The sequence below is a fragment of the Cryptotermes secundus genome, unplaced genomic scaffold (genome assembly GCF_002891405.2).
Source record: "Cryptotermes secundus unplaced genomic scaffold, Csec_1.0 scaffold13, whole genome shotgun sequence".
NCBI lineage: Eukaryota > Metazoa > Arthropoda > Insecta > Blattodea > Kalotermitidae > Cryptotermes > Cryptotermes secundus.
Genome location: NW_019734350.1, coordinates 1,901,333 through 1,914,568, shown reverse-complemented (window position 1 = coordinate 1,914,568; position 13,236 = coordinate 1,901,333). Strand labels below are relative to the sequence as shown.

At 34.8% G+C, this 13,236-nt stretch overlaps 1 protein-coding gene across 2 annotated transcripts in view; it reads right to left on the bottom strand.

Annotated features, from left to right (window-relative positions):
- Nucleotides 1–4,212: 4,212 nt before the first annotated feature.
- The window catches only part of LOC111868750 (small G protein signaling modulator 2), a 74,269-nt gene continuing 65,245 nt past the window's right edge, over nt 4,213–13,236 (bottom strand). For both annotated transcript variants that reach the window (XM_023859687.2, XM_023859688.2), the window contains 3 exons: nt 12,403–12,512; nt 9,193–9,360; nt 4,213–8,499 (listed from right to left, as the gene is read on the bottom strand). In XM_023859687.2, the coding sequence (XP_023715455.1) occupies nt 8,411–8,499; nt 9,193–9,360; nt 12,403–12,512 (367 nt within the window). In that variant the 3' untranslated portion in view covers nt 4,213–8,410. The remainder of the gene's footprint in view (nt 8,500–9,192; nt 9,361–12,402; nt 12,513–13,236) is intronic.

The following is a 13,236-nucleotide window of genomic DNA, read 5'->3' as shown; positions in this document are numbered from 1 at the left end:
TCCATCATGCATAAGGGAAGTATCGTCCCTACTCATGTGGGCGTGTTGAAAAGAGCTAGTCAAGACCCCTGAACAAAAAATAAATTTTAAGCAGAATATATATTCTGTTAATATCAAATGACCACATTGCCAAGGGATGTTTTATTTATATAAGGCAGACTTCTGTCCCAAAATTTGTTGGTAACAGACTCTAGGAAATGCTGAAGATAATCACTGAGTGCCATATCACATCTGAACTTCTCAACATCAAAGGAAATTATGTCATTCTTGGCAAATGGTAGCTGCCCTGCTGAACAAGCTCTTAACAACTCTTATTTCTGTGTGAGGTGGATGGCTGGATTCAGAATGGACATAACATTCAATGTGCGTCAGTTTCTCTAAACCTCTGTGGACAGTGCTGGATCTATTTTGGTAACTAACACATCCAGAAAGGGCAAATTATTGTTCTCCAGTGAACTGAATAGAAGGTCTGAGACTACTGATGTAATTGAGACATTTCTGTAACCCTTCTGAGTCATGTGGCATTACCACAAATGTATCATCCACAAACCTGAACCATATGGCCAGTTTGTATTGTGTATCTAGAGCTGATTTTTCTTAATGTTCAATGTAAATATTACTAAACAGTGAGGAGAGAAATGAGGACTCTGATTTTGTTTTCCTGTGGTTTCTTTCATATTTCTTATTGACAGACTTCCTGTTCTTGTCTCCCACTAATGATAGTGTATGTTAACAATGTAACCTCTGCTTAGAACGTTTTTCTGTATGTAGTGATTGAGACTAGCTATTTCTAAGGGGGTGACCTGATTAGGAACCTTCCTTCCCTTATACCTAATGGCAGAAACAGAACTAGTTTCTGAAATATTGTTTTTAAAAAACTCGAGGTGTTGTACAGTGTTCACAATAATAGTCATGGTTACTGTAACACATCGTTGGCACAAACATTAACACTTACTGTGCATATTTTAACTAAATGCAGAGCATTTGACTTTACTATGAACTGACAGGATACAACCAGACAGAAACTTCAAGCACATACATTTACTTCACTTAGGAATAGTTGTGAAAATCATGGCTTTATGTATGTTTTCGATTTTCGTTTATCTCATATTCCACTATTTTTCCAGTATTCTGTATTGTGTGATATAAGTATGCAACATGGGAACTAAGAATAGTAATTTCAAGGGCCAAAAATAGTAGGAAGGGATACTACATGTGCCAGTGTAGGTAAACTACAATGCAGAATATATTTCATTATGCTTTCTGTAGGTATACCAAAACATTTGTTTTCCATAAATGTATCCTTTTCCTTGCTGAAGCTCATAACTTGCTGAAATTATTTTAATGTGTAATTCAGCATGTAGGCCATTTAATTTTATCAGTGAACCACTTTATATTGGAGCCAGGATAGTGCAGTCGGTATAGCGACTGGCTACAGGCTGGACAACCAAACAGTTGGAGTTCGAGTCCCAGCAGGGGCAAGAATTGTCTCTTCTCCATGTCGCCCAGACTAGTTCTGGGGCCCACCCGATCTCCCATTCAATGGGTACCGGGGCTATTTACCCGGAGGTAAAGTGGCTTGAGCGTGAAGCTGACCATTCACCTCAAACTAGTGCCAAGGTCAAGAAAACATGGAGCTATACATCCACTCCCCCATATGCTTTCATGGCATAGTGCTTAGTTGGTTAAGCACATGGACAACTTTACCTTCTTTTACAACTATGTATAGAAACAGAATAAAATAGTGGGTAATTTTATGTGCTGTTTAATTTGTTGAATTTCATATCAAAAAGTTGAAAGGATTGAATATAAAAATTCTGTATTAATAGGAAAGAAGGTGAAATTGCATGAACATAATATATCACTCTACCTTGTTCATTTTGTACATCACATCATGATTTATATTAACTCTGTTAAATATCATATGCCTATTTGAGTTACTGTCTCCAAGCTGCATACATGAAACACTTCAGTTATCTCAACCAATAAATTTCACTATGTTTACATCTACCTTGTTCACAAACTATACATAAACTAAAAAAGTAAACAGTATAATTAATATTACATGGTTAAAACAGAACCAAATTGAATATCCCACTTAAGAATAATGATTGTCATGACTAGATCATTGCATTGCAGTAACAAAAGTGAAGTGAAATATGGTAACTCATCAGATCAAGGAGATGAGATGATAACCAGATTCATTCTGAGTAAACAGTAATTTAACTGTAACATTATGTATGATCATTCAACATTAGTATATGAGCTGACATGTACTCTTTGCATGTGTTATGCTATGTACAAAGCAGTTCTGGTTTCAGAAATGAGCTCTAAATATACAAAATAACTCAGGAAGACTATGCATATATCCTTCCCTGTCCCTTCACAACATATGAACAAAACACATCAAGAGAAGAAAACTCTCTCTCATTTTCCCAAAACAATTCACTGGCATTTCAAAAGATTGTATGCCAGGAGAGATTTGTTTAAAAGTAAGGCACAGAGATAATATGAACAACATTACTCAAAAACCACACCAATTTCACAGAATATTATTCATACATACAGTACAACAGTTCAGACATGAATTAAAATAAATTTTTAAGGTTGATATATGTTTGATCCGTTGATAAATCAATGTATTGATATGCCTAATATTTTATAAGACTTAAAAGATTTGACAGCTACATAATTCAGCAGTCTTTTCAGGCTACAAGCGGAGCACGTGAGTCATCAGTCATTTCGATGAACTCACCATTTTAGAGAAAGACATCAAGCCATATCGTACTGAAATTCTTTTCCATCCAAATTTTTTTTAGTGTAGATGAAATTTACAACATGAATGTATAGTGGGGCACTGTTTGAAATTTTGATTAGCATTTTATTTTGCTTGTGTTGTACAGCGTTAACATGCAAGTAGTTGATGTGAGTGAGTATGCTTTCCACATAGTACAATAAAGTAAGATACCCATTTACATGACCTATATTAGTATGCTGTGGTGTTTTATCACTTTAATGGCCGCTATGCAAGAAACATAACCAAATGTGTCTAATGTTAGCAGTTCATCAGAATGTATCCCTGCCACCTGAAGAAGGAAGCAGAGGAATATTCTGAAATGTCAGCATTTTATTTAAATATGAGATGGTCCATGGCATGAAAAGACTCAAGTTCCTAACATGTGGCCCAATGAATACAGTTCAGGTAACAGAAATTATGGGATAGGAGGTAGGTGTAACTGTTAACAGACAGTGAGCAAGTGTTGAAAATTAACACCAAAATTCACAGACAAAATCAGCTATAGTTTTGAAATATATTTTGTAGGGAGATTTGGTTGTAAGGACATCTGAGATATTTTAGTATGGTACAGGAATCCTCTGCTCCACCTCTATATACTCATATGATCTATTTTGTGAAAAAATGTGGATATAAAATTCACACATTTTACTAACATATGAAATGGTGTCTTCATTCACATTGCATTGAATTCTATGGATACACAGTTAGTCAAAATGACTGTAGGATGTGGAATATGTCATATAAATACAAAACATATGTACTGTCCCAATGGAGTTCTCACACAAGAGAAACCAAGAATACACAGTGACTACACACAAGGCTATTTAAAGATACATAAGTTATTTTCTGGACAATAGGTATTCATCAACAGAGTAGGATGAATGTGTACATATGTATCGTTTCAGTGCTATTTTAAATTGTGCCTTTTCATTCATAAGACCTTTGAGATCAGATGGCAGGTTATTAAAAATTTTGATCCCAGCATAATATGTGCTTTTCTGAAAGCATGAGGGGTTAGCAATTGGTTTATGAAGACAGTGTTTGTGTCTTGTGTTACCACTGTGTACATCCGCATTCATCTGAAAATGTTCTTCGTTATTTGTAATGAAGTTTATTAATGAATATATATATATTCACAAGAAAAAGTTAAGATCTGTAGTCTCTTAAATAGATCTCTACAGGAATTGCGGGATTTGACACCCATCAAGATTCTAACAATTTTCTTTTGCAATGTAAATACCTTTTTACTGTCAGATGAATTACCCCTGAAAATTATTCCACACTTCATTAAAGAGTGAAAGTAAGCAAAATAGACTGATTTGAGACTGTCAATGTTACTAATATGTAACATGAATCTAACTGCATAACATGCTCTACGTAACTTTGGAATCAACTGATCGATATGGTTTTTCCAGTTTAAATGATTATCAATTTGCAAGCCAAGAAATTTTGTGTTTACCCCCTCTTCTATATATTTATCATTATATCCTATATTTAATGGATAATGTGGTCAGTTTTCTGTTATAAATTTTATTACATTTGTTTTTTCTGGGTTCAAGGACAGCTTGTTTGCAGAAAAACATTTACTCATTTGCGATAGAACCTTGCTTGATAACGTGGAGAAATCATCCAAATTTTTACCAGAAATTATAACACTAGTGTCATCTGCAAATATTATAGGTATTGATGAGGTCCTTAGCGTAGGAGGGAGGTTGTTTATATAAATTATGAAATGCAAAATTCCCAAAATTGACCCCTGTGGAACTCCATGTTTTATTATTCTCCAGTTCAAGTAGGTACTTTGGATTGAATTTGATTTTATTTCAATCTTTTATTTTCTATCTCTTAAGTAGGATCTGAACCAACTTAACGTTGTTCCTTGAATGCCAAAAAAATGTTATTTAGTTAATAAAATTTCATGATTTACGCAGTCAAGAGTCTTTGCTAAGTCGCAGAATATTCCACCAACATGCATTTTTTGATTAATAGATTTCAACACACTGTCTGTTAACTTAAAGGTTGCATTTTCAATGGAAATTCCTTTCCTAAAGCCAGACTGTTCTGGGACTAGTATATTGTTACTCTGAAAATAATAGCTTAACCTATTGTGCATAACTTTTTCAAGTACTTTAGAGAAGGTAGTTAGCCTTAGTTCAGGCTTTACTGTTAAAATCTGAACCTCAAACTATTTCAGGAGTTTGGAAAAATATACTGCCAAAGTTAGTGTAACTATGGAAAGGAGTTTTTAGAGCATTTTCTTCAGTGATGTAAAAGAAGAATTTTTAACATGACACCAATTATTACTTTCCAGTAGAATATGTAGTAAAAGAAGAGCTCTTGTTCTTAACCATATTTCTATTCAACATGTCATTTATAAGGTATGAAAAAAGAGATACTTCAGCATCAATGCAGACTTTTTGGTGTATATTTTTTTCATGAAGAACTTTTGCCAAAAGAAAATCTTTTCCTCTGAATTCTTATTTTGTTTTCCAGTACTTGAAGTGCTCAGATGGTGTGGTATGTGAGCCAGATTACTTCAGTCAACACAGTTATGGGCTACAGGCTGGATAGCCAAGGAATAAAAGTTCACATTCTGGCAAGGGCAATAAATTGTCTGCTGCATAACATCCACACTGGCTCTATCCATCCAACCTCCAGTCTAGTGGGTACTGGAACTCGTTCCCTGGGGTTAGAGTGACTAGGGTGTGAAGCTGACCACTCTCCTGTATCTAGTGCCAAGGTTAAGAACACATGGGTTTATACTTCCACTTCCCATACATAATAATGGCATGGTTGTTAATTAAATAATTAATTGAATATGTAGTTCTGTTTTATTATTAACGATATCTGGAAAATAGGAAGTTTCAGTCTTATTCTTGGAATGTCCACATTAAAAGAAATGTTTGTTTTTCTATTTTCCTCTCCATCACACCAGTTAGGTATTTAATATATTGATGCTCTAAGTTATAATAGATTCTTGTTTGTTTTGAATGCTCTATATGCGTATTTTAACAGTGAAAATACATTCTTCCTTCACGTACATTAATTTGTATCAGGTCCATTCTTGAGTGTCATATTTCATCACATAAGTCATGCACCCTCTTTTCTTACTTGTAAAATTATAAAGAAAGGCATCCCTATATCACCACATTTCATTCTTATGTGCGATAGTAACAATAAAAAACTTACAGATTATTTGTCAATTCATCATTTAGTCCATGCTTTCGTTTAAATTCACAATATTTTTCATCTACAAAGGGCCATCACAAGGTATATATGATAATTTGCATAACTTGTTATACTGTATTGTAACCATTTTGGTTTTTTAAAATAATTAACTTTTCAACACAGAGCCCTCACAGGCTATAATAGTATTACATTACACTATAACAATTTACACACATCATATGTACGTGATGATGGCCCCATGTGGCTAGAACATATAGTGAATTTGCATCAATGCATGGACTAAGCGTTGATTGACCAACGACCTGTGAAGTTGGATTGATCAACTGATGCAGCACGATGCTCAAATACAATACTTCAATAAATAATTTTGCCATCACATTTTAAAAGTAATAGCATTAAATATAAAATGGAAAGCTAAAGAGAGGAGGAGGAGCAAACTGAGTGGGAAGATGCCATTCTTGGTTCCATGAGAACTGTTCTCTGTCATTTCTACATGTCACATGAGTTATGGCAGTACTTTGCAACCCTGAAAATATGATAGATGAGCCATGTTCCCCGGAAGGAATTTGATTGGAATTATTTAAAGATTCATTTCATAAATAATATATAACACTGAGCTGGAAAAAATATCATTTGAAATTTTAAGGATATGTCACAAGTAGGCAGCAGTATTTGACATGGAAAATTTTCATGAGTCACACAAATTTTAAGTTTTGAAATTTGGTAGTAAGAGAAATTCATGTGAATTATATTATGATTGTCCCTGGGAATAAGAGTGTTCTTTAACAAACAAGAATGCAAGTGAACCAGTACAACAAAAAACAGAACAAACAAAATCATGAGCCCAAAACATAGCAAATCAGTAGAAAGCAGATTGTTCCTCTCCAAAAACGATTTTTCTATCCAAGAAAATGGACCCTAAAACTTCCCAGGGATGATGATATATTACAATTTATTTGCGATGATATGTTTGTATATTTTATGGATTATGAAGAAACTGATATTCAGTATATCCATGAAACTCACTGGTGATCAGCCCTCTCCTGTCTATTCTCAGAATTCTGACTCAACACTGTGGATATGCTTGTTTGTGTCTTGTCTGCTTATTAGTGACTACAGCAGTATGTATTTCTGTTGCTTCTGTTGAAGCCTGCAATCTTGTCCACAACATTTAGAAGTCTACAGAAGCAATATATGCATTGACAAAATATTCCTTTCTTTACAGTTATATTCACAAGAAAAGGTTTGAAGCACCCTTTTGTTTGATTCCAGTCTACATTCTTGCTGACAATGTTTTATGAAATATTGAGATGTAGTATTATTAACCATTCCTGAAATTTGCAGATCATCTCTCTACATTAAGTTAGCCACTGTACCTCAGTAAAGTGACTAGTATGTGCTGGAGAGCAAGAGTTTAATTCCTGTATCAAGGATTTTTCACTATGCAACCACATTTCGCAGGGTTCTGGTACCTACGATGTCCTATGAAATGGATACTGGATGCGCCTTTGCTGGGGATGAAGGCAACCAGTGCATGAAAATTACATATATAAACATAGATGTATCAGTGCTCCCACTACACATTCATGTTGTGTATAGCTACAAGTGAAAATTCACTTTTCCTTTATCTCCTATGTGAAGGTTTTCATATATTTTTGGACATACCTTGTCAATGTAATTTTTAGATATAAATTCATCAAAAAAATAATTGTGATTTTTTATACAACATACCATTTCATAAATATCACAATTAATAAAATTGGGCATTCTTGTTTCTGGAATGTGCTGGGCTGTTTGCTAACACTACACAGATTCACTTCCATTATGAGAACAGTAACATTGTCTTGGTGGCGGCTGGTAAGCATTGTCCTACTTGAATTATTTCTACCATGTCCTGACTGAAAGTAGGATTTTACTTATATGTAAAATGAATGCACCCAGTTGACAATGTACTAAAATTCTTATTTCAACATAAAAATTTTCCACTGCTGAACTGAAACATTAAAAACAATTTTATGTTGTTATTAAATAAAACATGAATAGAATACCCAAATAACAATCCCAGATCCCAGATTTGGAGTGAAAACTCTTTGTAGCCCAACAGAAGGACATACACTGTGCAGCTGTTTTAATCTAAATTATATCAACACTGAATTCATTGTACATGTAATAGGGGTTCTAATAATAACACTGAAATCCATGTTAGTTCAGTATGAAAGTCTCGGATTTCTTCATTGATTAACATTTGAATACTGCAATAGGTTAGATATTTAAATTTGTACCAGCAAACAGAGGTTTTATAATACATTCACTTTCAACAATATAATATATATGAATGTTATAATTACAATATTCTCTTTCATCACAAAAATAGAGAAAATCTCTCAACCTTCTGGCTATAGACATTAATTACCATCGTAAGACTTATTTATTTTCGATGAGAGTCTGAAGCTGTAGCACCAAGTCTCGAGCAAGTGACAGAATTGCTTTGGCATCATGCCTTTCAGCCATCTCTGAAAAAGTTTCACATTATCAAGTGAGATTAAGGGCTACACCATATAACTTTGTATGATTATGAAGAAGAAACACAACTTAATCAGTAATATCAACATAGCACCTGTGTAGACTTGTAAGATGGGAGCAAGAGCAATGTACCTCAGTGCAAATACAGAAATTTTGTTTAGTGACAAATGTTCAAAAAATATGCAGCTTTCTTCACTTCATAACTACATGAAATATTCCAGCTTTATAATAACTATGAATAACGGTTAACTGAGCATATGAAATTTGTGCAGTGACTTGTTATACAAGACATCTGTTAGTAGAGTAGGTAAGTATGAAAAAAGAGAAGTTAGAATCCTTCATAACCTATAGCAGTGGTTCTCAACCTTTGTCAGACCATGGCCCAGTAAATTCTTTTTTCTATAAGACGAGGGCTAGGTATAATTGATTCCGGGGCCCGGCAGTTAAGAAACACTGACCTAGAGTGTCAATGCCTCAGATGAGCACTCTCAGTCTTTGTTCAATAAAGAGACAACATTTTATAGTAAATAAAGTACCTCATTTTCATATCAGTGCTTCTGCAAAACAAGATGAGAAAAACAACCAACCATTCAAATTTCAGTGCAATAAAACAGGCTTGCTTAACTATGCCAAGCTTGTGTAATAAAAATGTAATTCTCACATACTTAAAATTTTGTACAAACCATTGAAGAACTTGATGATGTCAGTGAAGTCCATGCTGTTGCTAAGGATGATATCTCTGTAAGACTCAACCAATGCCAAGGCGATAAACAGGACAAAGTGGTTTGAAGCTATATGTTTGGCTGCCCATATTGTCTCCCATACACTGAACACATCATCATACAGCAACTCTGTGCCAAGAAAACCCAAACACAGCATAATATTTCTATGTTAATAGAAAGCATTCCAGTTCCATTTCATACGAAGACAGTGGCCCATGGTTTCAAATATTCTCAAACCTTAAAATTCTGAAACATCGTAATGAAGACAATAAGTGAACATAACAGCTCAAACAGGAACCAAGATGAACAGAAAATTTAAGCTAACTTAAGTGTGAAAGCATGAAATATCACACTGGCCATTAGTTTTCCTTACACTCAAATACAATTACACAATAGTGTTTCAAATAGTTTATTGTAAATTATACATACAGAACACAAAACACTTTCCTTATTACTATGTGTAAATTTTCTCCATAAAATAGCTTAAATCTGGGTATGTTCAATGAGATAAACAAAACTGGTTGTAGGAATCAAAGAAAAATGCCAGTATAACTTGATCTAACTCCCTGCATCAGAGCCCTTCTTGAGGTCTAATAGTCACTCAGCTACTCAAGAAATTTCCTACCTTTCACAGAACCAAAAGGTTTAGTAGTGTGTTCACAGGAGACCACCACTAGTTAGGCCATATTTTGAGCCACATAAAGCCAGTCCACAAACTTCAACGTTATTTCTTTAGGATATATTTTAATATTATCCTCCCACCTATTCCTAGACTCTTGCATGTGTATTTAGATAGCAGACTGGAAAACAAACGCATCTGAACTGAATGGGAGCAAGAGTCCACTGACTATAACCTATTCTTAATTATTTCATTAATACATTTCTGATTTGTTACTGGGTGCTGGACCATGAGTTTACCCTGGAAAATGGAAGGCTTTAGAGCTACTCAACTGATAGCATATTCACTGTTGAATGCAGAAGTGTATTCTTGATGTAGCTGTTCTTTACAAAGTACAGGACAATTCTGAAGTTTGAAGACAGAATTGTTGTTATTGTCTCATTCTAAGGATGTCTTTCTCTGGATGTTTGTATTCTGTAGTAAGCAGTACTGATGGAACCAATTGATGTTTCAACTATTAAACAAGAATAGTTTCAAAAAGGATAATAACTTTAACAAAATTCCACAGAGGGCATAGCTCAAAGCAGTAGACAATGGAAATGTGTTTGATATATAAACTGTCTTCAGTTGTTAATAATAAACAACTAAATATGTAGCTGAGTGTATTCATCCATCCCCTGTTCTAAAGGTTAGAATAGAAGGAGGGTCTTGAGAATTTATGTTCACATGGAAATGACCTCCTGCTTAGATCCCATGCATTTAAATCTTGGAATCATTAAACCAGTGAACTGTTATACTTTTTTTCTGAGGTTGTTGGTTGTAAGGGAAGTTTACAGAAAAGCTGACTAATCAAGTGGGAATAGCTACAAAAGGTAGTTATTCATTAAGAATACTAAGGGCAGAGTCAGTTTTGGTGTGCCTGTGAACCTCACCAGAGGACCTGCTCTCAGGGTGATTAAGAGGTTGACCAGCCAGGAGAATGTGGTTGGATAGTCCCTCTACTAGCTGGGTTGCAGGAGGAGACCAAGGAATGGATTCCAGACTGTTAAGCCAACATGACAGTGGATGGCAGGAAGATATTAATGCCCCTGACATGCAGTATGCTCAATTAGTAGTGGATCAGTGACAGAATTTTTGAGGGTCCGTTTGTCACCCAGGACTTGCCACATTATTGTCATTTCCAGTTATCTGAACTTTGCCACATTTTTTAAGGATTTATTAGCTATCTCTAAATTATGACTGTAAAACTTTTTCATCTAGCCAAAAACTAACTGTGTGATAGTAGACAGCCAAGACTAAACCCTGCTAGTACCAAAATTGTACATGGTCCTGGGCCGGTTCCATCCAACTCAAATTCTCACTACCATGTTCCTAAGAGCCATCTTAATTTACTTTCGTTTTGGGTTTTTAAGAAGTGGCCTCACCAAAATTTGCTTTCCTTGCCTCCACCATCTTAGCTAAATATCCAGCTCATTATGGCCTTGTAGATTTCATTTTTTGGTGACATGTATAAATCTCGAAATTCCTAGTTATGTGGTATACTAAAATGCATACTTCATTCCTCCTAGATCCAAACACTTCCCTGAGAACTTTGTTTTCAAACACTTGTGTTTTTCCTTCAATGTGAGAGATCACATTCTATACAAGAAAAGTGGCAAGTTATTTTTACAGGAATAAATAAACCTTATATGTATCATGGCTTTTAACATTTTCAAAAGTAGGTGGTGGAATAACAAGAGTTCTTCAACTGAATAATTGGTAAAATGTTTTCTTCTCCCAATTTCATCCTGAACAAAATTTAAATACATTGCCTAAATTACTAGTGTAAGGGTGTAGACTGAATTTGGTCAGGACAGGATCCAATGGCAGGGTCTGGTAAACTTGGTAATGCAACTTTGAGTTCCAAAAAGACAGGGAATTTCTTGACCAGCTGAACAACTATCACATTCTTGAGAAAGATTTTATGCCATGATGTCAGCTACAGTCTAAGCTGATCATTGTAGTAATGTCCATATTTTGTTTACATGTTTTTAACGTGTTCCTAATATTAAATTTAATCTAAATCTTTCACTGGTTCAGAAACTGAAAATGGGCACATGACAGTAAGTAATAAAGTAAATTATTGTTTTATATCCTTCATAACAGGAAAGCAGGAGGACAGTCAAGCAAGTGTTTGATACCAGACACAAAGGGGCTAGGAAAATTGAAAGGCCCACACTGAGATGGGAGGATGGTGTGGTCCAGGATATCAGGGTCCTGAGAGTGATGACTTGGAGGAACATGGCTATGAATAGAGAAGACTGGCTGAAGCTTCTGAACAAAGCCAGGGTCCACATAGGACTCCCATGCCAATAATGATGATGATCCTTCATAACTTATATATCACATAATATGTATATGTATCACATAATGTTTCATTCCAAAATAGTTCTCCCTATTCAATGACGTTACCAAGACAGTAAAAACCGTAAGATGCATGCCTTGAAATGTGGTGATCCTCTCCCGCGTGCAATGCTCATTGAGTGTAATGAAAAGAGAGCAATATTACTAACCGCGTTTGAAGTCCAGTAAGAACCAGCGATAACAAAAGTAGAAATGTGTGTAGTCACCATTCTGATGCATAAGTTCAAACATTTCTGAGTCCAGTATTTGAATTAGAGACCTGTAATTAAATCATTACGTGAAACAAATTCTTATTTTAAATGTTCACAACATTATCTTAGATAATCTTAATAGTATGCATGCTGTTGTGTGTTATAAACAAGGTACATAAAATATATAGATAAGTATGCAGTCTACACAACAATTTTCTGTATTTAAAATAAAGTAGACACCATCGTTATAGAGCATACAAGAGTTACAAAGATAGAGGGTAAATAAATGATATGAGTAAATAAATTATAAGTTACTCCCTTTGGTTGGATTTAATAGTGGCTGTACTGATTAATTTAACACTTGACAATTCGAGTCAGTTAAGGCTGAGAATGGATGTAACATGTATGTATTTTTCTAAATGGGTAAATTGGAATGACAACTTATGCTCTTTGCATGAGGCTCTATTTACCTTATATATATTATTATATCTTAAATTTTATGTTATATTTAATATTTTATATTTATATTTATTGCATGTGATCTTTTATGTAAGACTTCATATGTGACAAATTTTATATCCAGCCCTACTGGGTAACAACTGGATCTATGAAATGTGTGGGGCTCTTGTCAACGTGTGTGTAGTCTTGTCATTGCTCCGATGACAACCCACTTCTTCGGAACAGTTTGTTGGCCCTGAAAAGGACCGTGGCTGCTGAGATGATTGACCGGTGAGGTAGCGCGGCGCGCGCCGGTAAGGAGAAAGGCTAGTTACGGTGAATGGAGTGGCCGCA